We start from the raw sequence: 25,100 nt of genomic DNA, 5'->3' as shown, positions 1-25,100 counted from the left end.
CGTAAGATGTGACGTAGGGACAGCCCGGTGCACCCCCAGCAAGAGACAGGAGCACTGGCAGGCAGGGGTGGAGGCGGGATCGGCAAGGTGCTGTGCTGAGTGCTGCTGGAGCTGGAATCAACATAAGTCCTCCTCACCCTGTCTTTATTTGAAATGCTGCTGTTTGGTCATCATGAGTTTGTTTTACGTTACTTTTTCTTTCATGTTCATTTTTGATAGGTGGGGAGGGGTTGGGGTGGGGGGGGCAGAGGATCCAAAGTGGGCTCCGTGCCCACAGCAGCGAGCCCGACACGGGGCTCGAACCCACGAGCTGTGAGGTCATGACCTGAGCCGAAGCTGGACGCTCAACCGACAGAGCCACCCGGGCGCCCCTACTTTTGATTACTTTTGATTTTTAAAATCACATTAAAAGTATTAACGTATCTTGTGTATTATAAGATTCTTGGGGCCCGTTTACATTGTGCCCCGGGGCAAGTGCCTCGGCTGGCCTCTCCCTGGTCCTGTCCCGACCCAAACAGTCATTACGTGAGGCAAGTCTGTGATGACAATACAAAATGTTTTTTTCATACATGCTATAAAACCTTCCCCACCTGAAAAACAAATAAAAATTAAAAAAAAGAGAGCAACGGCTTTGCATATGCTGTTTCCCGTCCCTGGAAAACTGCACAGCCCTTCATCTCCCATGTGACCGCAGCGGGCCGCAGCACCCAGGTTGGGCTGGGCTGCCATCTGGGCACTGGCATCATGGTTAGGAATGCTCTTGCCATGACCAGGGGCAGGCACATTGAAGGCAAAAAAGATGTCTCACTTGGGAAAAGACTGACCGGCAGGCCTCAGAAGGAGGGACTTCTGGGGCCCTCGGGCTCCTGGGAGTTTCTGCCTCTGCACAGGAGGCCACCCTCAGGCAATACCAGGCCCTACTGGTGGTAGGAGCTGAGCATTGCATTGGCACTCTGCACCTGGGGCTTTGTCACTTGCCTTCCTTCCCCTGGAGGTGCTGGGGTATCCTGCACCTGGGTCCCAGACACCTGGGCTGGAGCTCAGTTACTGGCTTAGAGAAAATCACTGAGTCCCACAGAGCCGGCTTCCTTACCAGTCTATTTTTATTATGTTTATTTTTGCGAGAGAAAGAGCGTGCGTGCAAGCAGGAGGAGGTGGTGGTGGGGGGTGGGGGGGGGGAAAGTGGATCCGAAGTAGGCTCCAGGCAGCAGCGAGCCCGACACGGAGCTCAAACTCACGAACTCTGAGTTCATGACCTGAGCTGAAGTCAGATGCTCACCCAACTGAGCTACCCAGGCGCCCCACCCCGCCTTACCTAGATGAGAGCAACACTACCAACCACCCAAAGCTCGTGGAGAAACTAGGGTGCCTATGAGGAAGCTCCCATCAGGAGTGGCTGCTCACCCGATGTGAATTTCTGTTCTCTCCTGGAAGATGTAACAGGAGCAACGTGGAGCCTCCTTTGTAAGCTTATCTGTAGTGTTTTGGAGATGTGTCTGCGTTCCTTAGTTCCCTCTGGATCCCTTGGCCCTCAAGGGTCATAAAACCTTGTGGGTTTTACCTCTTCAGTAGCCACTGATTCAGTCTGCCCTTCTGTGTCCACACTGTGCCCACCTTAGTCGGGGCCCTGCCTCACCTCTAGCTCATTCTCACCCCCCTGTTGGCAGATGCTGACCCTGGGCATCCCAACCTTGCAAGCCTCAGTGCACACGCTTGGTTCTCGGGCACAGCCAGCTGTCTCCCCCTGATACCAGCTTGTCCTGTTCGGAGGGCAACCTGGCTCGCCTCCCAGCCTCCCATGAATTTGGCTGTGGCTGAGCCACCGGGTTCTGGATGTGATCTGAGACAACGCAGTCTCTGATTTATTTCCTGAAAGGCGCATGCCTGTCCCTTTCCTTTCTTCCCCTCCAGTGGGCTGGAATGAGGACGCAGTGGCAGGAGCTGCAGCAGCCACCTTGGACCAAGGGCCACATGCTCAATGCTTCCCTGGCAGAGAGAGGGGAAGGTGGGAGGAGAAAGAGGCCAGGCTGCTGCTCCTCCCTGCTAGCCTCCATTCTGATCATGGCCGTGTCCTCTACCTGAGGCCACAGCCTGACGGGTACCCTGCTGCCCAGGCAGTGTGTTCTGCTGGCACCCCCCTCCACCCCCCGTCAGGGCTCCCTGTGGCTAGTCCTGATGCTATACCCACCCCGGTGGACCCCTTCATCACACTAGCCTTGGTTGGCTGCTGCTGTGGGTGCCAACCTGAGCTCCTCCCACCAAGCCCTGCCCTGAGCCCCCTCGCCACAGGACCGGTGCACCCCACTCCTATTCCTCTTTCTGCTTTCCTGCAGGGCTGCCTCTGGGCTGGTCCCCTGTGCTCTCATTGTCCCTTTTCCTGCCCCACAGCTGGGAGGCACTGGACTGACTGGCAGGTTTGTGGCCGTCTGTCATTTTGGGGGCAGCCCCAGGTGCCTGCTGCAGCCTGCCTTCCCTCCCTCATTGGACAGGTATTTAACGGGGACCCCTAGAGACCAGAGGCCTAATGCAGGACACACCCTCCTGCAGCTCAGTTCTGGTGGAGGGACAGTTACCGAGGCGTCAAGCAGAACACGGATCATGGCAGATGGCAACGTGCTGGGGAGAAGGAAGGCGGGAAGGAGCCAGGGTAGGTGTGCTGGCGTTAGACCAGGTGGTAAGGAAAGGCCTCACAAAGGCCAGCAAGGGAAGCTGGTGTGTGTGGGCGGGGGGCGGGCAGTGGACACAGGAGCAAGAGGGTGAAGGCAGGGCCTGTTATGAGCCAGAAGGGTCACCTGTGACTCACTAGCGCCCCCTCTGGCCACCGTGTGGGGAAGACTGAAAGGGCACCACCCCCTGAGAAGGGTGCTGTCGCCACCTGGCGGGAGGAGAAGGCGACAGCGGTGGGGCCAGAGGGAAGTGGCCCGTCGCCCTGCTCCGGAGACGGAGCTGACCAGGGGACAGACACGAAGCGGAGGAGGGTGTGCAGAGCAGGAGAGCTGAGAGGGGTCGTGCCGGGGAGTTCAGAGCTGGGACGGGCGGCGGCGGAGTCGGGAGAAAGCACGCATGTGGTCTGCTCCGGCACGGGTCCCCAAGCACGGAGAAGGGAAAATCAAGGCCCCACAGGCCGGCTTGAATCACATGACCGGCTCAGCCCAGACTGCAATACCGCCTTGCCAGAGGGCCTGCTGTTCCCCGTACAGGGAGTGGAGTAGTCTCGGATCAGACAGACAGACGGCACCACCATGCAGAAAACATCCGGTTTATTAGGATTAGCTGTGGCGTACATGGTTCCTTTGATAGTTCTGAGCTGATCACGAGTCCCCAGTAACGGTACACAGGTAGGGATGCGGCTGAACACAGACAGTAACTGGTAAACTGCTTAGAAAATCACGGGGACCCCAATGGGTTATGTTAGCGATTTGTGAAAGAAAGGAAACGTAGCGTGGGACCTTGCCACGGGTGCGGAGCAGAGCAGGCGGGTTTTTGTGGCCTCCTTCAGTGCTCTCGCTGCGAGCCCCCGTGCCCCCCAGAAGCTGGATGGGAGGGCCGGAGACCATCCACCCCCCTCCCTGCAAAGGAGCAGCGCCCCCCTCTTCCTGCTTACAGGTGGCATCTCTTCCCAGAAAGACTGTCAGCCATGAAGCCCATTTCCATACGGACCGGCGTGACCTCCGAGTTACAGGGGGAAGGTGCTGCATCCACGACAGCGCTGGGGCCTAGTGTCCCGACAGGTCGTCCCGTCGCATCTCCGGAATCCATCTTCCCACCTGCTTGAGGCCGGGACACGTGTGACCCAGCTTCCTTCCCTTCCAGACCCAGCTCTTCGTCGTGGCGAAGGCAGGACTTGGAAGTTCCTAATGTCAACATGGAGCATGGAGCCGTCAACACTGAGCACGAACTCAGTTCAAGACTCACACAGCTGTCCCAGGACAGGCAGGCACGTGGCACTGGCATGGCCCCGCGTGGGACTCCAGACACAGCTGGTGTCCAGCTCCCACCCCTGCTCCTATTCAGCAGGTGGGGTGGCCTGTCAATGTCCCCGTCCCCTCCTAGATTGGGAGACACTCCTGCTTCCAAATAATTCTTTGTTCTAATATAGGCGAGTCTTTAACCAGATATGCAAATGTGACTGATTTAGAGCTTTCGTATAATCTCTGTTAGAGCTTTCATATAAATAAACTCATGCATCCAAAAGATTCCCGGTCAAACCACGTGCCTGATATTTAATTTGGGAAATAGCCTGGCCGGCACACGCTTCTCGGAGAGGCCGTGGGGATGGGAGGGCGTGGGGACTTTGTGTGACCCGCGCTATCACAGCTCCGGGCAAGAATTCCAGATCTGGGTTCAGGGGCGTCTCAAGGCTTGGGGGTCTGCGGGGGGAGTTTCTGCTTCTCCGCTGAGCAGCAGAAACACTCACCAGAGGCCCAGCTTGAACAGGCCAGGGCTGACCTCTCTCAGTGCATTTTTTACATTTTTTTCCTCCGAAGAGAAGCCAGAGAAGGAAGACAGGGCAATGAAAGCCTCCCTCCATGGGAACGTGGGCCCTGCGTGCCCTTCCCCCACCGGAGGGGCAGGAGAGCACAAACCCCGGCCCCCGGGCGAGCATGACTTTCAGCTGGGAGTCAGGGTCTGCCCACCGGAGGAGGGTGCCCCGCTCTTGGCTACGCCGTGGTGGGGTCAGGGCCCCCGGGCGGAGAGTGCGAGGGATGCCCTGCTCCGGACACCCAGACCAAGCCTCAGAAGAACAGGGGGTGAAAGGCAGCGGTTCCCACTGCCAAAGGAAGAGGGGTGGGAGCCCCAACTCCCAGTCTCCAAAGTCAGAGGGCCTGGCAGGGGAGCGGCCGCCTCGTCTGGGGCCTTGGGGCCCCCGGATTGCACCCTGCGGCCGAGTGGGTGCCCCCCAACGGTTCCACCCCCACCCAGGGTCCTGGTTCACGAAGAGCCTCATGAGGTAACAGCAGTCCCGCTTGAAAGTGAAAGTACTCTGCAGTGGGCGGTGATCCCCGTTTATTGCTGGCGCTGAGTGAGGGCCACGGGTGGGCCTTCGGGGGTCGGCACCTGAGAAGGGCAGGTCAGGCACTGCTGGGCCCTCTGCTGGGAAAGGTCGCCCAGGGCCAGCCTCACTGTGGCCTCCGGGGCCTGCAGTCCTGGGCAGGGCCACCGAGTCGGGACTCTCTCGTTCTGCCACCAGAGGTGGCTGTGCCGCCAGCACCGAGGCTCCCAGGGCGGCTGTGGGCCCGGACCAGGGATGGGCCCGTAACCGCCCACTGCTGGCGCTCCAGGGCCCCCGCTTCCCGGGGGGTTGCACCTTAGCGCCTTAACCAGGGCCCTCCCGCCAGCCTGTCCCCCTCCTGTGCAGGGGCATCAGGCTCCCATAGCTTCAAGCCCCCCTCAGTCCCACCCACCCAAAGAGTCTCTGCTTTAGAATATACAGTATATATTAGATGCTTCATCTTGAATACACTCCCTCTCTGAGTGTCAGGTCAAATTAGTCACGTGAGGGAAGGCGGCCCCCGAATATGTAAAGCACTCAGCGGGTGCCCGCCAGGCTCCCTGGCAGGAAGGAGGGGATTCCTGACCAAGTTCTCTTTCCAGGCCAAGCCTCCTCCCATCCCAAAGCCCAGCTCCAGGCTGATGAGGAGCTGACATGGGTCATGGGTGACTCCTCATGTCAAGGAAGTCCTGGGCATTGTCTGGGCCTCGGGGGGCACGTGAGACTGCCCAGGGGAGGTGACGCCTGCCACCTTGTCCCACGGCCAGAGAAAGGCCACAGAGCGAGGCCAGCTGGGGAGGGTCTTGGGGTGGGGACTGGAGGGGAGGGCAGGAGGGGAGACTCCTCTGATTATTGCGGTCAGGTGTCCGGGGAACACCAGGGATTCCTGGGAACCTTGTGGGGGCTGGGAGAGGCAGGGCAGAGGCTCCGCTTGGTTTTAAGGACATTTGAGCACATTCTCTCCCTGGGAAACTTGCCTGTGGCCCTTCTCTGTGCATGAAGTGTCTATCCCTTAATGTAGATCCAGTGACAGACAGCCTGATATGTGACAAGGATGTCTTGTTTTAAAGTAAATTGTGCCAGGGATCCCTCCGATTTGTGATCCCCACCCCTGCCCCCTGCAAGCCACATCTGACAAGCCAGCTTCTGCCCTTCCTCTGCCCACTTCCCCGACCCACCGGCTGTGGGCAGGTCACGCAGCCAGTTCGCTCAGAGCGGGGACCGCTTTCCCGCGGCTGCTGTCCTTTGGGAGACCCACATGTTTATTTCGTGGAAGACGGAGTTGGTTACTTCTGGAAGCTCTTTGTGGAGAACGTGGTAGGCACCTTCATAAATCTGCAATTGGGAGAGACAGGAAGTCAGGGCCACAGGAAGGGACAGGTACAGGCAGGGAGGAGCCAGCGGGTGCTCCGGGCTCTCTCCCCATGCACCGAGGACTCCCCTCTTTATGCTGTTGTTGTCTTTCGATCAGAGGACAGCTCACATAAATTAAAATGTCCCAACGTGTTCTAGGGGCGCCTGGGTGGCTCAGTTGGTTGAGCGTCCGACTTCGGCTCAGGTCATGATCTCGTGGTTTGTGGGTTCAAGCCCCGCGTCGGGCTCTGTGCTGACAGCCCAGAGCCTGGAGCCCATTTCAGATTCTGTGTCTCCCTCTTTCTCTGTACCCCTCCCCCCTCACACTCGGTCTCTCTCTCCTTCAAAAATAAAAAACATTAAACAAAATAAAATGTCCCAACATGTTCTAGCATGCCTTTCCTTACGCACACCCTCCCTTGACTCTACTTCTCTCTCTAGCTGTGGACCCGTCTGGGCCTCCATCTTGAAAGGGTGAGTTCCACTCACTGTCTACACATCCTTGCCTTCTGTCTGGTGCTCAGCGTATTCCAACCTGACTTTCACTCCCACCAGCCCTCAGCGTGTGTTCTTGGCACCCCCTCTCATGACCTTCCCCTCACAGTAGCCAGGAAATGCTTTTTGCTCTCGTGTGATCTGACTTCTCAGCTCATTCAAAAGTTGACCAGTGTGAACTCTCTAGAAACACTCTCCTCTTGTGGTTTGCACGGCTTTCCGCCCTCACGGTCTTCTTCCTGTCTTGCCACCAGCCCCTTCTCAGTCTAGGCTGTACCCACGGCCCTGCTGACCTTTGCATGCTGGCAGGGCCCATGGGCGTGGCCGTGGGTCTCCTTGTCCTTCCCTGGAGTAATCCTGTCTGGTCTCGTGGTTTTAAAACCACTCCTGTGCTGGTGACTCAGGAATTAAATCTCCAGCCAGATCTCTCTCTGAACTCTAGATGCGTATATCTGACTGCCTATTTGTAGGACTGCCAATAGCCATCTCCAAATTTCTTTTTTTTTTTTTTCAACCGTGGTAAAAAAAAAACAAAAAAGATCACATAAAATTTACCACCTTCATCATTTTTAAGTGTACAGCTCAGGAGTGTTAAGTATTTTCACACGGTTGTGCAACAGATCTCTAGAACTTTTTCACCTTGCGAAACTGAAACTCCCGTTAAATTCCCTCTCCTCCTTCCCCGGGCTCCGGGCAACCACCATTCTACTCTCTATTTCTACGGTTTTTGACTCCTTTAGATGCTTCACGCAAGTGGAATCATACGGTGTTTCTGCTTCTGCAATTGGCTAATTTCACTGAGCATAATGTCCCCAAGGTTCATCACGTTGTAGCATGAGTCAGAACTGCCTTCCTTTTTAAGGCTGAATAATATTCCATCACTGGTCTAGACCACATTTGACGTATCCACTCATCCATCGATGGACGTCTGGGTTGCTTCTACTGCTTGGCTGTGGTGAAGAATGCCCCCATGAGCACGGGTGGTGAGCACCTTTTGGAGACCCTGCTTTCCTTTCTTTTTCCGAATTTCTTTTTTTTTTTTTTAATTTTTTTTTCAACATTTATTTATTTTTGGGACAGAGAGAGACAGAGCATGAACGGGGGAGGGGCAGAGAGAGAGGGAGACACAGAATCGGAAACAGGCTCCAGGCTCTGAGCCATCAGCCCAGAGCCCGACGTGGGGCTCGAACTCACGGACCGCGAGATCGTGACCTGGCTGAAGTCGGACGCTTAACCGACTGCGCCACCCAGGCGCCCCTCTTTTTCCGAATTTCTAACGGGACCCTCTAACAGGTGGCTCAAAATGGAATTCTGGATATTCCCCACACCTCTGTCCCAGTGTCTCACAACTGGGAGCCACGTCTCCTCCCTGGTGCAAGCCCACAGCCCAGGGCTTGCCCTGCTCCCTCCCAGCCTGTCTCTGGCCTCCAGTCTTGCCTCCACGTGGCAGCTGTGAGGACTCCCGGAGAACTGAAATACAGCACATGTCACTTTCCAGCTCCAGATGCTCAGGTGAATCTTCACGCAACCCAGAGAAAAAGTCCCGACTCTGGGTACGCGGGCCACCACTCCCTTGCTCGGCTCACACCGCCCCCTGCTGGCTGCTTGCACACAGCCCGATCTTTCCAACCTGGGGTCTTGGTGTGCTGTCCCTCGTTCTAGAACATTCTTCCACCGCTCTCCCTGTGCGCCCCATCTGAAGCAGGGGCTTCACCGTCCCTCTGGTCGGCCAGCCCACCCCTGGCACCGACCCCCTGCATCATCATCCTGGTCGCGTTTCTGCTTAGTGCTCATCTGGCTAGGACGCGGGCCACATGGGAGTCGGACTCTGCCTGTCTGGACCCCGGGCCTGGCACAGAGTAGGTGCCCAATGAGTATGTGAATTAAAGAAGACACGGATGAGAGGGGGGTGAATGCATAACTGAGTGGTCTTCTTGGGGCTGGGGTGTGCCACACGGGAGGCTCCCACCCAGGCTGCCAGGTCCACCGGAGTTTTCATGCCCTCTGGCACTAACACAGCCAGCTTTCCTCTCCCCGCTCTCCTTCTTGTTCTTTATCCACAAGTCTGCATCTGGTGTTTGGTGTGGGCCGGGGTCTGCTCTTCGTACTGCTGCAAGGGGAGCACTTGATGGTTGGCAGGGATGGAAGCGTCTTTGTTAGCGAGGTGCAGGGTGGAGAGCGGCAGGGGCTCTGTCAGAGGACCTGAGTTTGAATCCCGACTCCGCCACTCAGTAGGTGTAGACTCTGTGTGACTTTGCCTGCTCTCCTTACGCTGAGCAAGAAATGGCCCTGGACGCAGGGCCCCTGCACTCGGTTGCTCAGGCTGTGGTGGCACGGTCAAGGACACGTCTGTTGGAGAATGCGCTGCACCCTAGGGGTGTGTCTGCCTAACCAGCCGCAGAGCGCCACCTTCAGGGTCAGCTGTCGCTTGATGGGAATACAGTAGGTGTTCCTCCACCTGGGGCTCTGCCCGGTTCCATCAGGCAAACAAAATGGGCCCCTCTCAACCCCACAACTACATCTGCCATCTTGAAAGGTGCTCTGAGTTAGTCCGTTGCAGTCTATCGGGTGTGATGTGCCACGTGGCTACACCACAGGTGCTGTCCCCTCTGCAGGACACACTCTTGAGGGTTCCCTTGCAGACCAGATCCCACCAGGCCCCCTGCACCTTTGCACTCAGAGCCCCCAGGGGCGGCATTCAGGCTGAGGCTGTTGCTGCTGGTGCGTAAGGCCAACACGTAGGGAGGCCAGGCAGAACACATGCCCTTGGCCCTCTGTCGCGGCCAAGCCGAGGGAATTCTCTCTGGAGACCTCTTTCTGCTCCATGCCCGGTTGCGGTTCTCTTCTTGACTGCGGCAACTCAGTGCTCTCTCCTTCTTCCTCTCAAGCTCGTTCATGTGAACAATCAGCTCATGGCTTGTGCACATGCTCAGAATTAATAGGTGCCTGGCATCCCTGGTATTTGTTCCCCCGGGGGGGCCCAAGGGACACCACCTTCCCTCTGTCTTGGGGACGTGGGGGGCAGCTGCTCACCTTGAGTGTCTTGTCCTGGCTCTTGGAGGACTCCATGACCAGGTAGGCCCCTTTGCTGTCACAAAGGCGGTCGGCAGAGCCCTGGAGCAGCAGGAAGGGCAAGGTCAGCTTGGGGAGGGCCCGCTCCACCCGCGTGACGGCATTGAGCAGCTGGTTGCCGAAGCACACCTTCAGTCCCGCCCGGCAGATGAGGGGGTCCGCATTATAAATGTCGACCTGCAGGAAAGAGAGAGAAAGAGAGAGAGAGATCCATGAAATGGTGGGCAGGGGGCTTCCAGTCCAGGGGCCCAGACCTGTTTCCTGGGAGCTTTCCTCCTGCTCTGGCCTGAACGACTGATTCGGGTCATGTCCACTCCTCTGGGCTGTGGATGCCGAGCGAGAGCCAGGAGCAGGGCCAGCCCTTCCAGAAGGCCGACCTGCACTACTTTTGGCGCCCCTCCTTCCAGGCTCTGCTGCATGCCGCACTCATACCCGTGCCCATGGACAGTTTCAAGCATCGATTTGTCACCAAAAAGATGTAAGCAGCATCATATCGTTTGCTTTGATGATTTAGTCAGGAGTAGCTCTGAAGAGGTTTTGGCGTTGATCTGGGTGGATTCTGTTTTTTCTAAGTCTGTCCACCTGGAATTCTGTCTGCCTGGTGGGCGTGGGTGAGGAGCACACGCTGAGTGCGGGGGTAGGAGGGGCTCTGCTGGAAGGCCTGGGGCTGCTGCGAGGGGTGCCGAAGGCCCTTGGCAGGGCACTGCCCCCTCAACTTCGGGAGAAGCAAGGCCCGGGGCAGGTCTGGGCTGCAGAGGTCGCCCGCCACCCTGACAAGGAGCCTGTCACCACACCTGCACCCTCAGCCGTATCTGCCCCTTCACGGGATGTGCCTAGAGGCAGGTCTGACGTGGAGGTCCACCCAGCCGTTGGTGGGGCTGCCCTGGCACCCTGTCCTGCTCTCCCTACCTTCTGGCCGGACTCCTCTGCCTCTGAGGGTGCCTGCTCACTCTGGCCCGAGGTGGAGCATCTGCCCCACAGAATCTGGGTAACAAGTTTCTAGAACTCTCTGAGGCCCATATGGGAAGGTGTGAGACCACAACGTCCCTCCGCTCACTTTCCTCATCCTTGCCAGTGGGTACTTAGCCAGTTGGAGAAGTGCCCTGTGGTGTCAGGACTGGGTGAGGGAGCAGAGAAGCCACAGGGATGAAGCTTCCGGGAAGAGATGCTCGTGAGGCCACCAGAGAATCCACTGCGCTCTGACTCTGACCCTCCAGGTGTGGGGGCTACATCTCCCCTTCTTCACCACCCCCTACAGGGCCTCCGCCAGAATCCTGGATCCGGGCCAAGAAGGGACAGGCTGTCTTGGGTCGCCCCTGCCATCCCTGGAGTGATCCCATGCTGGGGACTGAGCATGGCACACCAGACCATTTGTGAAAAGCCACGCGAGATGGATTAACCACTTCCTGCAGCTGAGCTGGTGTTGACTCCTGCAGGGCCAGGCCATCTGCTTGGCGGCTGAGAGGATGAGAGACTGGCCAGGACAGGGCACAGGCAGTTTCTGGCTTGACCGCACGGCCACAGCGGGAGAGCATTCGGGGTCTGCATGGAAGCGTGTTTGGGGAGAGGGCTGTGGGGCCCCCCAGAGAGGCCTGGGCTTAAAGTCTGTCGTAAACTGATGCCAACAAATACAAAGGCAACTGCAGCACCTCTGACCGGACACATACTTTGTGCTCAGCGTGGGGCCGGGGTGTCACGAGCAGGATCTCGTTTGGGAAAAAGAAATGAAGGTAGCCAACATTCATTCCTGAACTCTCCTGCGAGTTTGGCCCTGAGCGTTCAACCCATTCAACCTTCATGACCTTCGCAAACACACTGCATAGGAATGGCTCTCATTACCCCTGTTTTGCAGAGGAGGCGGCTGTCATGAGTTACCCAATTCCTGTTTTCCCCTATAGAGCCCTGGATGCGCAGTTTGGAACACTACCACCCAGAATAAAGACTACATTTCCCAGCCTCCCTTGTAGCTGCGTGGTCATGTGACCAGATTCTGGCCAATAGGGAGGGAGTGTGCACTTTCTGGTCAAGGAAAGGCTTATCCTACCCTTGCCCCTCCCACCTGCCAGGGCAGACACGGGTGGAGTACAGAGACAGGTGACGCCACAGGGACAAGGGCTGCCCCTTGAAAACAGCGAGAAAAAATGGATGCCATTAGCCCTGAGAAGTCACTATGCAGGGAAACAAGCCTCTCTCCTGTTACACCCTGTTGTTGTGGTCTGGTCTGGGCAGGCTGGCGGGCCCCGGGCTGACAGCACTCCATTCCACGCTGCTAGGGCCCTGGTTGTGTCCTTGGGAGAGTACAGGGCCCGAGCCCGTTAGACCACCCCCCTCCTGAAGCGGCCTGACACTTTGCCCTGATGACCCAGATCACCCTGGGCACGTGGAGGCCCTTGAGGAGTTTGCTCCTGGGTTTAATTGCTCTAACAATCAAGTGGCTTCCTGCTCTTGGCTCTTGGCTTCCTTTTTCCACGTCTGGATCACGTAGGCCCTGTTTACACAATGATCTATTACGGGCCTGGGGAAGGACATACCAGATGTGTTGGGGAAAGGGCAGGCCCTGGTATAAACCACGGCCAGGGTGGAAGGCGAGTGGCAGAGGGGAACTGGGACCAAGAAGGAAGAGGAGGGCCATGTGGAAAGCTGAGGCTCAGAGGGCCCAACCCTGCCTCCAAGTAACCATTCTGGCCCAGTCATGGCAGCCTTTGTTTTCTGAGAGCTTGAGATCTAAATCTGCCCAAAGCTTAAGATCTAAATCTGCCCAAAGTCCTCCTTTGGGGGTAGCAATGTGTCCTGTCATCCCCAGGAAGGAATGGACAGGGCTCTCCCTCCTCGGCCGGGTCCAAGCCCAGAGCACAGGTCTGCAGAACTAGCCCATTCAAAACCGGAGACCACAAGGTCAGTCCCAAAAGATGTATGATTCCATTTCCACGACATTCTCGAAATGACAGAATGAGAGAACGGATTAGTGGTTCGGGAGGGGTGAGGTGGGAGGGAAGCGGACGTGGAGGGATTCTGGGGCTCGACTGTATCAGTGTCAGTATGCTGGTTGAGTTACTGTCCTACAGATTTGCAAGATGTCATCACTGGGGGAACTGAGGCAGGGTACATGGGATCCCTCTGTATTATCTGTCACAAGTCTGTGTGAATCACAGTTATCTTCAAATAAAAAGTGTGATTAAAAACACATAACAAAGATCCAGTCTTTGGTACTATCTCTCACGCCCAGCTCCCTCCATTTGTTGGACCACAGCTGGTCCTGCCAGTGGAGGACAGTGTCCGCTGGGGACCTGCCAGCCAGAAGCTGTGGATCTGAGACCAAGTGACTGAATTTTTGTTCCAGATGACTGACTTCTGGGGACACCTCCACTCACTGAGACCTGAAGTCCTTCTTCTTGGTTGGGGTAGTTGACTGACCAATATAAGAAAGACCAGAGGAGTGAGGGCTACCCAGCCCTGACGTCTCCTAGCTGTGTGATCTTGGGCGAGGCCCTTCTCCTTCCTGGGCTTCAGTTTCCCCACAGAGAGGACCTTGAAATTCCTTTTGGGTTGTAAGTTTCATAAGCGGTGAATATGTTCCTGGCCTCCTGTGTTTTAGCAATCGTCAGGTACTTCACGGTTTTCTGAGGCTCTCAGGGCCGTCAGCAAGGTTGAACTGGACAGCCAGGAACATGCCAACTGGGGCTCCTGACTTCCACACAAGGTCTCTCTGTGGGAAGAGACTTTGCCCCAAAGCACAGTAAATATAGCTGCAATCCACAGCTGGGAGTTTTCTTGAACCTTTGGTTGAGCAAAATCTAGGCCCCACCCCACCAGTCAAAGCTCTTGACCTATGTTTTTGAAAATCTGTTCTGCGATGGAATGCAAAATTACACTTTTAATTAGAATAATACTAAAAATAACTACCACACGGAGCCCTTAACTCTGTACTGGGTGCTACATGAAGTGCTTTACTTGTATTTGCTCATCGAAACTTCTCAGGAAGCCTCTGTAGGGACTGGTATTATTCTTCTATCTGTGAGGAGCCTGAAGCTCAGAGAGGCTGTGTGACTCACCCAAAGTTACACAGTAATTAAGGGGCGGAGCCAGGATAAGAAGGTAGGCAGGTGGGCTCCACATTAGCATTCTGAACCACTCACCAGGCAATGCTACCTGTCTAGAGAAGAGAAAGTAAAGGTGGGTCTTGTGCACTTAGATGGCCAGGAGCTGTGGAGGTGGCCCTTCCAGAAAAGAAAGGGCTGGGTCCCTGGTGAGGACCAGAAACGTCTGGGCCTGCCAGATAACGAGGTGATCCTTCGCGGACTGCCAAAGGGCAAGGGGGTGCCCTCTGGGCACAGACACACAGGTGTCATTCCACATGACAGACACATACAGCCCAGCAGGCCTCTTCTCCTGAGGCTTCCCTCAGGTACCTACAGATGTGTCTACAGCTGGAGCTTTTTCACCCTCTCTCCCTCGAATCCCTTCCTTTTCCTCTGGAAGCCTCATGCTTCCACCTGAGCTTTAGCCCACCCATCCTGGGACTCCCACCTCCTTCCTCCATTCTTTAGGTCTCTGTTAATCCATCCATTTCCTTCACAGGAAAATCAGATCACCTTCTCTGGCATACTGGAGAGAGAGTGCGTAGCAACTCTGCCCAAAGGATTGCTATGAAACTGTGGGGACCCTAAAACGAACCGGCAGGCCTTTGCAGAGACAATCTCTTCATTTCCCACCTTTGCCTTGAATGGCAGGAGAGGCAATTTGTTGTGGAGAGAGTTGGATGAGGGAAAATCCTGTCCTACGCATGTTGGCTTGCATCTCCTGTCTCAAGTGTTTTCCCAGCCGGATGCTCTTTGTCTCCTTGAGGGTCTGTTCCGCTTTCGGGCCTCAGGTCAGGACTCACTCCATCAGGCTCCCCAGGCTCTCAAGCTAGGGGCCCTCCACCAGCCCCACGCGCACCGGGGTCTGCAGTCCGGTGTTCGTGCGCCTGGCTCGGCAGTCAAGCATCAGCCCTTGGGGCCGGCCCTGGGAGGCCCTTGGTAGACACTGGATGGATGGATGGATGGATGGATGGATGGATGAGCGAGCCTTCCTCTAACCCAGCCTGAGAAACAGCACTCAGTCTCTGCGGGTCTGGTGCACACTGGGCGGCAGCTGGGAAACTCTGCAGCGGGCTTGCTGGCCCACAGCTGGCAGAGGGGCTGTTCACAGCTGGAACGACACCAGGCTCAGAGGCTTCATGTCACAAAGAAGGGCTGGGCACCGGAGAGGAGCGCCCCCCGCCCTCAACGAAGGCCAGCTCTCGGGATCGCCTTGCCGCTGCTTTCCCTGTGGCTCACGGGGCCATGTTCTCATGAGTGCCAGGTTCATGGGATACCCTCAGGGCGAACGAGAACTCAGCATAGGAATCGGCCTGAACCGAAGACACGGCCCGCTGAAAGCAGGCTTGCCTGGTGCGGCCAATGCAAGCTCCCCTCTCTGTGTGCCCTCTCTTGTTGAGCCTTGTCCAGCTGTCCCTGGGGCCTGGATGCCTGTAGAGTCTCTCCTCTCTTCCCACACTCAGCTCACTGCCCCTTGCTCCGGGAGGCCTCCCTCCCTGGGGGCACTGTGAGCCATCACTGTTCCTGTCCTTCCTCCGGGCAGGCATCCTCTGTACCTACAGCCTGGGGCTGCCCCTGACATTTCCAGTTTCCAGAATCCCCCTTCCCATGCCCCTCTTCTTGTCTGCTGGCAAACCCTGGGCCCCTCTTCAGGGCCAGTTCACATGTTTCCTCCCACTGACAGGCGCCCAGGCACTGTTGGGGAACCTGGCGCTTCCCTCCAGGGCTCCTGTATCTTTGACACAACTTTCGCTGATGTGATAACAGCAGCTCCCATCAGCATGGTGTCTACACGGCACCAGGCTGTGGCCAAACCCACCCCCCCGCCACCCCGCTCCAAGGTGGATCAGTGGCATCGTGTGGTTTCCAAGGTCGTGTTGTGGCACAAAGGAGGAGACAGAGTCGGGGATCTGGGTCCGGACTCTTCCCACCGAGCCTGCTGCCTGCCTCTTTGTCCTTCTCCAGAACCACCTTTCTGCCCTGTGGCCGTGACCCCAGAAGACAGGGTGGCTCATCGGGTATTTCCGGGCCTGGCCCGAAGCGGGGCTTCCATGAAATCCTATTGGTGTAACGTGCCACCTGCAGGACGGCAGAGGGCAGATGAGGGTCTTGCCTGACGCGGCACAAAGTCCCCCCAACTCGGCTGACTGAAGGTAAGCCAGGAGGCCCGAGTCACTGCTATGGCTGTTGGAGGACGTGCCCAACCTTGGTGGCTGAAATTCTCAAGCCAGACAAGAACCATCAGAAATAAGGCCACTGTGGTTCCATTCTGGATAGACACGGGATGAATCAGGATTAGCCTACATGTATGAGTTACCGCTGAATCAAGAGCATATGAATTACTGAGCATCACTGAGCATTGCAAAAACCCAGCACAAGGTTCTGGGGCTTCCTTCTGGAGGGCCGAAGATCTTCACAATCAGACAGGCAACCCTGCCGGCTCCGTCAGAGTGGAGCTCCCTGAGTTGTGACCCCGAACCCAGACACGGCTCCTGAGTGGTCACCAAAAGAAAGGGAAGAGCAGCCACTGTACTCTCCACGCAGTCACATTGGCCACAGCCACCTTTTCACAGGCCCAGGGATTGAATACGAAGTGAGAGAAACAAGAAAGAATTACAGGGATCTTACAGGACCACCTCCGTCACGGCGGGTCACAAACAGCAAGATCCCGTCACTGCAAGTCTTAAAAAGTTGGTGGCAACTAAGGAAACCAAAATGCAGATTAGATAGAGAATGAAGACAGGGAATTACTGATACTTTTCCAAAGCGTGACGACGGCACGGGGCCATGTGTGAATGTCCTCATTCTGGTTCCTTCCTCTTGGGCAACACACACTGAAGTATTGAGGAGTTTAGGGTCCCGGGTGCCTGCAACTTAACTTTCAAATGGTTCAGCCAAAACAATGTACCTACTTCACCACCCTGGGTTGGGCAATGACTTCTTGAACATGACACCAGATGCACAGGCAACGTAAGAAAAAAGTAGGGAATTTGGCTACATCAAAATGAAAACCTTTTGTGCATCAAAGAACACTATCAACATAGAAAGGCAACCCACAGAATGGGAGAATATACTTGCAAATCACATACTGACAAACGGTTCATGGCTAGAATATACAAAGAGCTCCCGCGATGCAACAACAATGCCACCCAAAACATCTGATTGAAAAAATGGAAAAAGTAACGTGAATGGACACTTCTCCCAGGAAGATATACAAATGGCCAGTAAACGCATGAAAAGGTGCTCAGCACCACTGGTCATTAGAGAAATGCAAACCCTTTTGGGTGTAAACCCAAAAGTACCAAAAGCAGGGTCCTGAAGAGATAGTTGCACACGCATGTTCACAGCAGTCTCATTCACAACAGCCAAGAGGTAGACGCAGCCTGGGTGTCCGTTGACAGATGGACGCGTGAACAAAATGTGGTCTATCCATGCCATGGAATGGTATCCAGCCTTCTAAAGGAAGGAAAGTCTGACACAGGCTGCAACAGGGATGAGCCTTGAGGACACGGTCAGTGAAATGAGCCGGTTACAAAAGGACAAATACTGTATGATCACACTCGTATGAGGTCCCTAGAAGAGTCCAATTCATAGTGACAGAAAGGGGGATGCTGGGTGCCAGGGGCTGGAGGCGACGGGGAGCAGAGCGTTATTATTTAGTCGGGACACAGTTTCAGTTTGGGCAGATGAAGAAGCTTTGGAGACGGGTGGTGGGGACGACTGTGCAACGTGGTGAGCGTGCTTAAGGCCACCAAGCCCTACGTTTAAAAATGGTTAAGATGGTAGATTTTTAAAAATGAATTACTGGGACCTTATGAAGATAAAAAGCTTCTGCACAGCAAAGGAAACAACCAACAAAACTAAAAGGCAACCAACGGAATGGGAAAAGACATAAGACATTTGCAAATGACATATCGGACAAAGGGCTAGTATCCAAAATCTATAAAGAGCTCACCAAACTCCACACCCGAAAAACAAATAACCCAGTGAAGAAATGGGCAGAAAACATGAATAGACACTTCTCTAAAGAAGACATCCGGATGGCCAACAGGCACATGAAAAGATGCTCAACGTCACTCCTCATCTGGGAAATACAAATCAAAACCACACTCAGATATCACCTCACGCCAGTCAGAGTGGCCAAAATGAACAAATCAGGAGACTATAGATGCTGGAGAGGATGTGGAGAAACGGGAACCCTCTTGCACTGGTGGTGGGAATGCAAACTGGTGCGGCCACTCTGGAAAACAGTGTGGAGGTTCCTCAGAAAATTAAAAATAGACCTACCCTATGACCCAGCAATAGCACTGCTAGGAATTTACCCAAGGGATACAGGAGTACTGATGCATAGGGGCACTTGTACCCCAATGTTTACAGCAGCACTCTCAACAATAGCCAAATTGTGGAAAGAGCCTAAATGTCCATCAACTGATGAATGGATAAAGAAATTGTGGTTTATATACACAATGGAATACTACGTGGCAATGAGAAAGAACGAAATATGGCCCTTTGTAGCAACGTGGATGGAACTGGAGAGTGTGATGCTAAGTGAAATAAGCCATACAGAGAAAGGCAGATACCATATGTTTTCACTCTTATGTGGATCCTGAGAAACTTAACAGAAACCCATGGGGGAGGGGAAGAAAAAAAAAAGAGGTTAGAGTGGGAGAGAGCCAAAGCGTAAGAGACTCTTAAAAACTGAGAACAAACTGAGGGTTGATGGGGGTGGGAGGGAGGGTTGATGGGGGAGGGAGGGAGGGGGGTGGTATTGAGGAGAGCACCTTTTGAGATGAGCACTGGGTGTTGTATGGAAACCAATTTGACAATAAACTTCATATATTGAAAAAAAAAGATGGTAGATTTTATCTTCCGCGTAAATTACCGCAATAAATTGGAAAAGACTTAAGCTACACATCCATATTGCTATTTCCATATGTAAGCACAGATGAAAAAAGTATGGTGTAACATTTCCCATTTGGTGAATCACGGGGAAGCGTACGTGGGACTGTGTTGTGCTGCCATTGTCCACTTTCCTGTAGGTTTGAAATTCTCCATAATTAATATCGGAGGAGAAAGCTCCTTTCCCCACAATCCCAGTTTTCAGGTTCTTTGGTTTCCCTTTGCCAGTAGGAGACACACGTCCCTTGGGTAGGCTTGGAGCAGGAAGACGCTGGTGGGCAGAGTCCCCCGTTTGGGGCTGGTGTCTGGATAGGCCGCTTACGCCAAGGCTTGGCAAGTCGGCTGCCTCTGATCATCCTGTAAATGGGGGTCCAAATCCTAGCTCCCGGGTGGCTTCGAGGTGACCGATGGTGTCTTTGAGCGCATTTGGCCCAGGTGGTATTCCCATGGGAACCCAGCCAAGCTGGTGGCTTCTTTCTTCTTGGATGATGTGACGCTGCAGGGCAGGGAGAACGCGTCAAGGTCTCGGGTCTGGCTGGCAGCTGTGACGACCCCTGACAGTCTGGAGAGTCCACCGGCTTCAGGAAGTCCGCCGGCTTGTGTGCTCAGGGCTGCGAGAGGCCGCAGCGGGAGGAGGGCTGTGAGCAAGAAACATGCGAGGGGGCAGGGGAGGGGGCAGGGGGCAGGTCAGCGGACCTCTCGTGGGCAGGGCACAAGACCAAGGTAGTCACATCGTCGTGCTCTGTGCTGGCTGCCCCCATATGGAGCCAGACATGCCAAAAGACATTCTAATGGCCTCTTGTGGTTTTTTTTTTTTTTTTTTAAGGCACCAGTAAATTCTTAGCTGCTTCAAATAGACAAGTCGTCTGTGGGGAATGTAAGCTAGGAGTGATGGAGAGTCACAAAATAAAATTGGCTGACCAAACTGGGCACACTGAAAGTTAATAACCGGTTCTCAGAGGGGATTTCTGTGGGAGGCTGTGTCCTGGGGACAGAGTGGGAGGCTGAGGCCTATCTTTAGCTGTGGTTACAATTAGTCAAAAGCCTCAGGGATGGCCGAGCTTTCCAAGGCCTGGCAGGAGCCTTCCGGAGGGCCACGGCAGATACAGCCTCCCTGCGGGCGGGGGTGGGAAGCGTGCAGACAAGAAGAGCTGGGGAGCCTCATCCTCAGCGCTGGGCGCCTCTGAAGTGCTGGGTGGGGGTCTGGAGAGGCGCCCACCTGGAGGAAAGACAGGAAGAGAGCTGGTCACTCCCCACAGCTCTCTGGGCGCCTAGATCTCACCATCTGGCCCTGCCGGCGTGACTGCCAACTCGCCAGGATGCGCTCCGAGGGCAGCCAGCACGTTGCGAGAAAACAGACTTAGTTCAGAAGACACATGGCCTCTGTGTACAAACAGCGGATGCCCCGCCTTGAGGGTATGCTCGGAATCACAGCCACTTCTTTCTCCCAGTCTCCACCAGTTCACAGGCTGAAGGACAGAGCTCAGAAAAAGTGGTGCGTTCTGTCTCTGTGCAGTCGGTGAGGGGGGGGGGCAGTCGGGGGCTCGAGGGTGTGAGGAGATCATCGGCCACCTCCCCTCTTCACCTCTTGCCCCAGTGCCTTTGGCCTGAGAACTATTTAGAACATTCAAGGCTTCTCAGAGTGGGAGGGATTCATCACATTCTGAAGAACCCACTGTTGAGGGCGGAATGATGAATATATATGGCAGCACTCCAGTGTTCTGACCAAGGATGCTAACCATGTAGACAAACATAAAAAATGCCCAAGTGGCAACTTCTTTGTTCTCAGGAATTTAGTGCCAAGGGCACTTGGCTCAGAGTAGAGCGATCTGGGCTCAAACCCTTACTTAGTGGCTGCGTGTCCTTGGGTAAGTGACTCGCCCTCTCTGGGCCCAATTTGCCACAAATGCAAATACTGGTAAGAAGACTGACTTCCGGGAGATGTGGCCGGACAGAAGGGCTAGGGCTTCTGACACAGAAGAACGGTACGACAGTCACGCACTGGCCAGTATCGAGACAACATGAGGCATTTTCGGCCTTCATTCCCAGAAGGCTTTGCACGCGCTGGGAGAGGGTGCCTCCGTGGGCTGGTGGCCGTGAGGGATGTTGGTTCACGAGGGGTGTCATGCTAACGGGCCTGGGTGGGCAAAACCCACACAAACACCGTGCTTTTGACATTCCAACAACAGAGCCAGCCTGCTTCCCCAGAGACAGACTTCCAAATCTTCCCAGAGCCCGTGGCTCCTTCCACCGGGTCCTGCTTTATTTTATAGTAAGCTTGTCAGGCCAACGTTTCTTTTCTTTCTGGGGCTTTTAGAGCCGCGGGGTTCCATGGGAAATATCTTAGCTAAAGATGTGCCTGAAGACACCCTGATGTTAGATCCGGGGAGGTGCCTTTTCTGAACACATTTTCCCCCTGGGCGTTGCTATTTTTAAGGCTCAGCAGAATGTTCAAAGAGAGCCTCTGAGCGGCGACAAGCAGAGGGACTGGTTCTCCGCACCGAGGAATGGAACCTCTCGCTTCTTGTTTATTCCAACTGGAGTCCAGCTTTCAGGCTGACCACCGTCCTGCTTTCCTGGGAGGCTTCCCAGCAGGGAAATGTTTCCGCGTTTCTAAAGAATCACCTCTCTCTGGGGCACCTGGGTGGCTCAGTCGGTTAAGCGTCCGACTTCAGCTCAGGTCATGATCTCGCGGTCCGCGAGTTTGAGCCCTGCGTCGGGCTCTGTGCTGACAGCTCAGAGCCCGGAGCCTGTTTCAGATTCTGTGTCTCCCTCTCTCTCTGACCCTCCCCCGTTCAAGCTCTGTCTCTCTCTGTCTCAAAAATAATTAAAACGTTAAAAAAAAAAAAAAAAAAAAAAAAAAAGAAAGAAAGAATCACCTCTCTTGTCTGAGTGGTCAGAAACCTGAGAAATGAGGGGTGCCGGCTCCACGTTCACACCCGACTCCCGGCTTTTGTAAGGCCTTCAATGGAATTTTGCACTATTTCAAAAATGAGATAGAAGCTCCGAAATTTACCACTTTTAAACAAAGAGGGTTCGGAATCACAAAGAGGGTTCGGAATCACTTCGTTATCTTTTTTTTTTTTTTTCCTTCCTTTTTTTGCCCAAGTACCTTCAGGTGGTAAGATAAACAATTTGGATTTGCACCTGGATGTTTCATCTCAAAGATGTCAAAGGGGGCGTCCCCTCTCTCTCTCTTTCTCTCTGTCTCTCATTGTTGTACTAGCACAGCAGAGGCAAAGATAATTGGTTTTGCTAGAGAATGCACATTCAAGCCAGAGCCATTATTCGGGATGCCTGCTGGTGGAGGAGCCCCTGCACCCTCGGATCCCCTCACAAAGTGAATCCTGCACACAGGGCAGTGGCCCCCCACACGGGCTGTGGGCACCAGTGACCGTAAAACAGGAAAAAGAACTTAGTGACTGTAAATAGTAGCTGGAAGGAAGCAGCCAGGCATGGGCTTCTGAATCAGATGGGTTCAGCTCTGGCCCTGGTGAGGTGTGCCACTTTGGACAAATTAGACCCCTACGTAACCCCTGAGCCTCAGTTTCCTTATCTGTGAAATGGGGTTAATGTTGATCTCACCCATGCACATTAGGATTAAACCAAGCAGCATGAGTTTGACTTTGGTGTTTCTGGGTCCCAAAGTGGTGCCTTTTGACTATATAGATTGGCCTTTTGAAATTTTCTTTTCTTTTTTTTTTTTTTTTTTTTACTTTTTTTTCAATGTTTATGTATTTTTGAGAGACAGAGAGAGATAGAGTGTGAGTAAGGAAGGGGCAGAGAGAGAGGGAGACACAGAATTCAAAGCAGGCTCCAGGCTCTGAGCTGTCAGCACAGAGCCCGACGCAGGGCTTAAACCCATGAACTGTGGGATCATGACCTGGGCCAAAGTCGGACGCCCAACCGATGGAGCCACCCAGGCGCCCCTATATTTTCTTTTCTTTACTCAAATACTCTTTGATCCTGGTGGGTCAAATCTGGCCCCAAAATGTGGCTTTGGGGGGCACTGTGCATTTTAAAAATTAGACTAAAAATTTCCAAGGAATGTGGATAACTTGGGTGGATGGGACCCCCATGACATCCTACAGGTACCTCCCCATCCCTGCCACCTAGGGTCTCTCACTGGTGTCATTCATAAACAGGTGGCCCTCAGAGGCCCGGGAGCCAGACTCTTGATCAAGAGTTCTCCCTCCCACACATTACGGAGTGTTCCCAATTAGTCATACCCTCTGAGTGGCTGAGAGGGCCAGCAGGTCACATTTAATAATGACACTAGAGTCTGGGTGCTCAGGTCTCAGGGGCAGCCACTGGAATACCACAGCACCCTGCTCTATTTTCCAGGGTCCTCGGGGAGCCAATGATCCCATGATTTCAAATTCCTAAGGCAAGAGGGGAAACTAGGCAGAAGAGTGGTAAAATGATTTGCTTAATCCTGAAGATAATTCCAGTATCTTTCAGATGCCCAGGGTTGCCTGCCGTCCACGGGCTATAAGCCACAGGGGTTCTTGCCCCCCCCTGACAGAGCAGGCTGGGGACCACACCCACCTAAGCTCTCAGGCCAGCCCCTCCAGTGGGTGGGCCCAGGCAAGTCCTCTGGACCTGCCCAGTCTCAGTCTGCTCACCTGCAACATGGGGCTGCCGTGCGGCTGGAAGGGCACATAGCACCGGCCTGGCACACAACCAAGGGCCCAATCAAAAGCAGGGTGCAAGGTGCTGGGCTTTAGCTACCTGGGAAGTGACCCAGCTCGCTGAACCTTAATAGACCAACCCAAATCTCTGGGGTTTTGGACTACACTCTGGCCCGGTATCTCAGGCACGTGAGTTGACCTTGACCTTTTGTCCCTGCTGACCTCGGTGCCTGGTCCCAGAGGTGGTGACATCAACCAGATGGCATAACCCCCAGCCCCTGTCTCTCAAGGCCACCTTATCTTTTCTTCCTGGGCTTCTTCCGGCGGGTTTTGCTTTTAAAAATACTAGCACAGCTCTGCTTGGGGGGACTGCGACGTGTTTCGGGCAGGGCGTTGGCGCCCATGAGAAGGGGTTCACGATGTGCCTTATGATCTGACCTCAGTTCACCCCTTGCTGCTCACCTGCTGCCCTCTGTGTTGTGGCTGAACCACAGTAAATGGGCTGTCCTCCCTTCAAATGAGGACTTTACTGGCACGGTGACCTCTACCAGGAACCCTTTTCCTCTTGAACCCCCTTCAGCTCCTGCACCAGCTTCCACCTCCCAACATACAGACATGTGACTTTTGTCCTGGCCTGAATCCAATCTGCTACCCTCATCCCAATTGGCCCCCCCAGAAATTGCCCTTCTCTACGCGGAGTCCGTGAAGTTGGGTGGGGTTGACCCACCCCTTTTCCTGGACAGTCAGCCAATAACAATCAGCCCTGACACGTTTGTTGGCTTTGCAACAGTCTATCTTTCTGCTGCAGTTGCTTAGGAAAGCTGCTGGTGGCCCCCTCTGCTTCCACTTGGGGAAAGTTTGCCTGGGAATGAAGCCAAACTAGGGGATATGACAGCCAGGGAGCCACAGACGGTGAACAAGACTTCTGAGCCCCTGGATCCAGCCATGCCTGAAAGTCTTTAGTTCCATTCATCAATAAATCCCTCTTTTTGCTTGAATCACTTTGCTTTGGGTTTCTGTCACTTGCAGCCACAACAGCCCTGGCTGATTCACGCAACTTCATCCGGTTTGCTCCTTATGTTCAGGGCATAGCTCAGGTATCCCAAGCACCTGTCCTTTCCCATCCAATCCTGATGCCACATGGCACCTCCCGCATCTCTATATCCCCATCATTTCATGAAGGGCCTCAGTGACAGGGTGGCAGAAAGCCACGGACAGATCTAGAACGCAGCTTTTCCAACCGGGGGCTGCTGCCTTCAGTCCCTCCCTAGCCTCGGCTCCCCCCAGGTTTTCAGAAACACTCTCACCTCTGTCTTATTCCGAGAGAGCACGCTGGAGTCGATTGGGCCCAGGGACATGTTTGGCAGGACAAGGTTGAGAACTTTCGCAGCAAAGACCTGGCGGTAAAGGAAAACAAGGGTGTGAACTCAGTGGGATCCGTGCCCAGCTCTGCCCACGGGACAGTTTACAATAAATTAAGGAAAGTGACGCCCAAGCTGAACATCAGCCAGGTTCGCTTCCCAAGGCTCAACACCCTAGGACTGCCCCTGCTCTGATTCAGCCAGCCTCTAGTTAGTC

At 54.6% G+C, this 25,100-nt stretch overlaps 1 protein-coding gene across 7 annotated transcripts in view; it reads right to left on the bottom strand.

The window, feature by feature from the left end:
- Positions 1 to 3,243: 3,243 nt before the first annotated feature.
- MGLL (monoglyceride lipase) overlaps positions 3,244 to 25,100 on the bottom strand; it is a 162,713-nt gene continuing 140,856 nt past the window's right edge. For 6 of the 7 annotated variants that reach the window (XM_045494024.1, XM_045494023.1, XM_045494026.1 and 3 more), the window contains 3 exons: positions 24,830 to 24,919; positions 9,875 to 10,090; positions 3,244 to 6,328 (listed from right to left, as the gene is read on the bottom strand). In XM_045494024.1, coding sequence (XP_045349980.1) covers positions 6,203 to 6,328; positions 9,875 to 10,090; positions 24,830 to 24,919 — 432 coding nt within the window. In that variant the 3' untranslated portion in view covers positions 3,244 to 6,202. Of the gene's footprint in view, positions 6,329 to 9,874; positions 10,091 to 18,894; positions 19,530 to 24,829; positions 24,920 to 25,100 lie in introns of those variants that run through there. The other variant, XM_045494025.1, reaches the window with a different exon arrangement.

Source organism: Leopardus geoffroyi, chromosome A2 (assembly GCF_018350155.1).
Source record: "Leopardus geoffroyi isolate Oge1 chromosome A2, O.geoffroyi_Oge1_pat1.0, whole genome shotgun sequence".
Classification (NCBI taxonomy): Eukaryota; Metazoa; Chordata; class Mammalia; order Carnivora; family Felidae; genus Leopardus; species Leopardus geoffroyi.
Note: the sequence above shows the minus strand (reverse complement) of the source record. Positions and strands in the feature narration are given on the sequence as shown.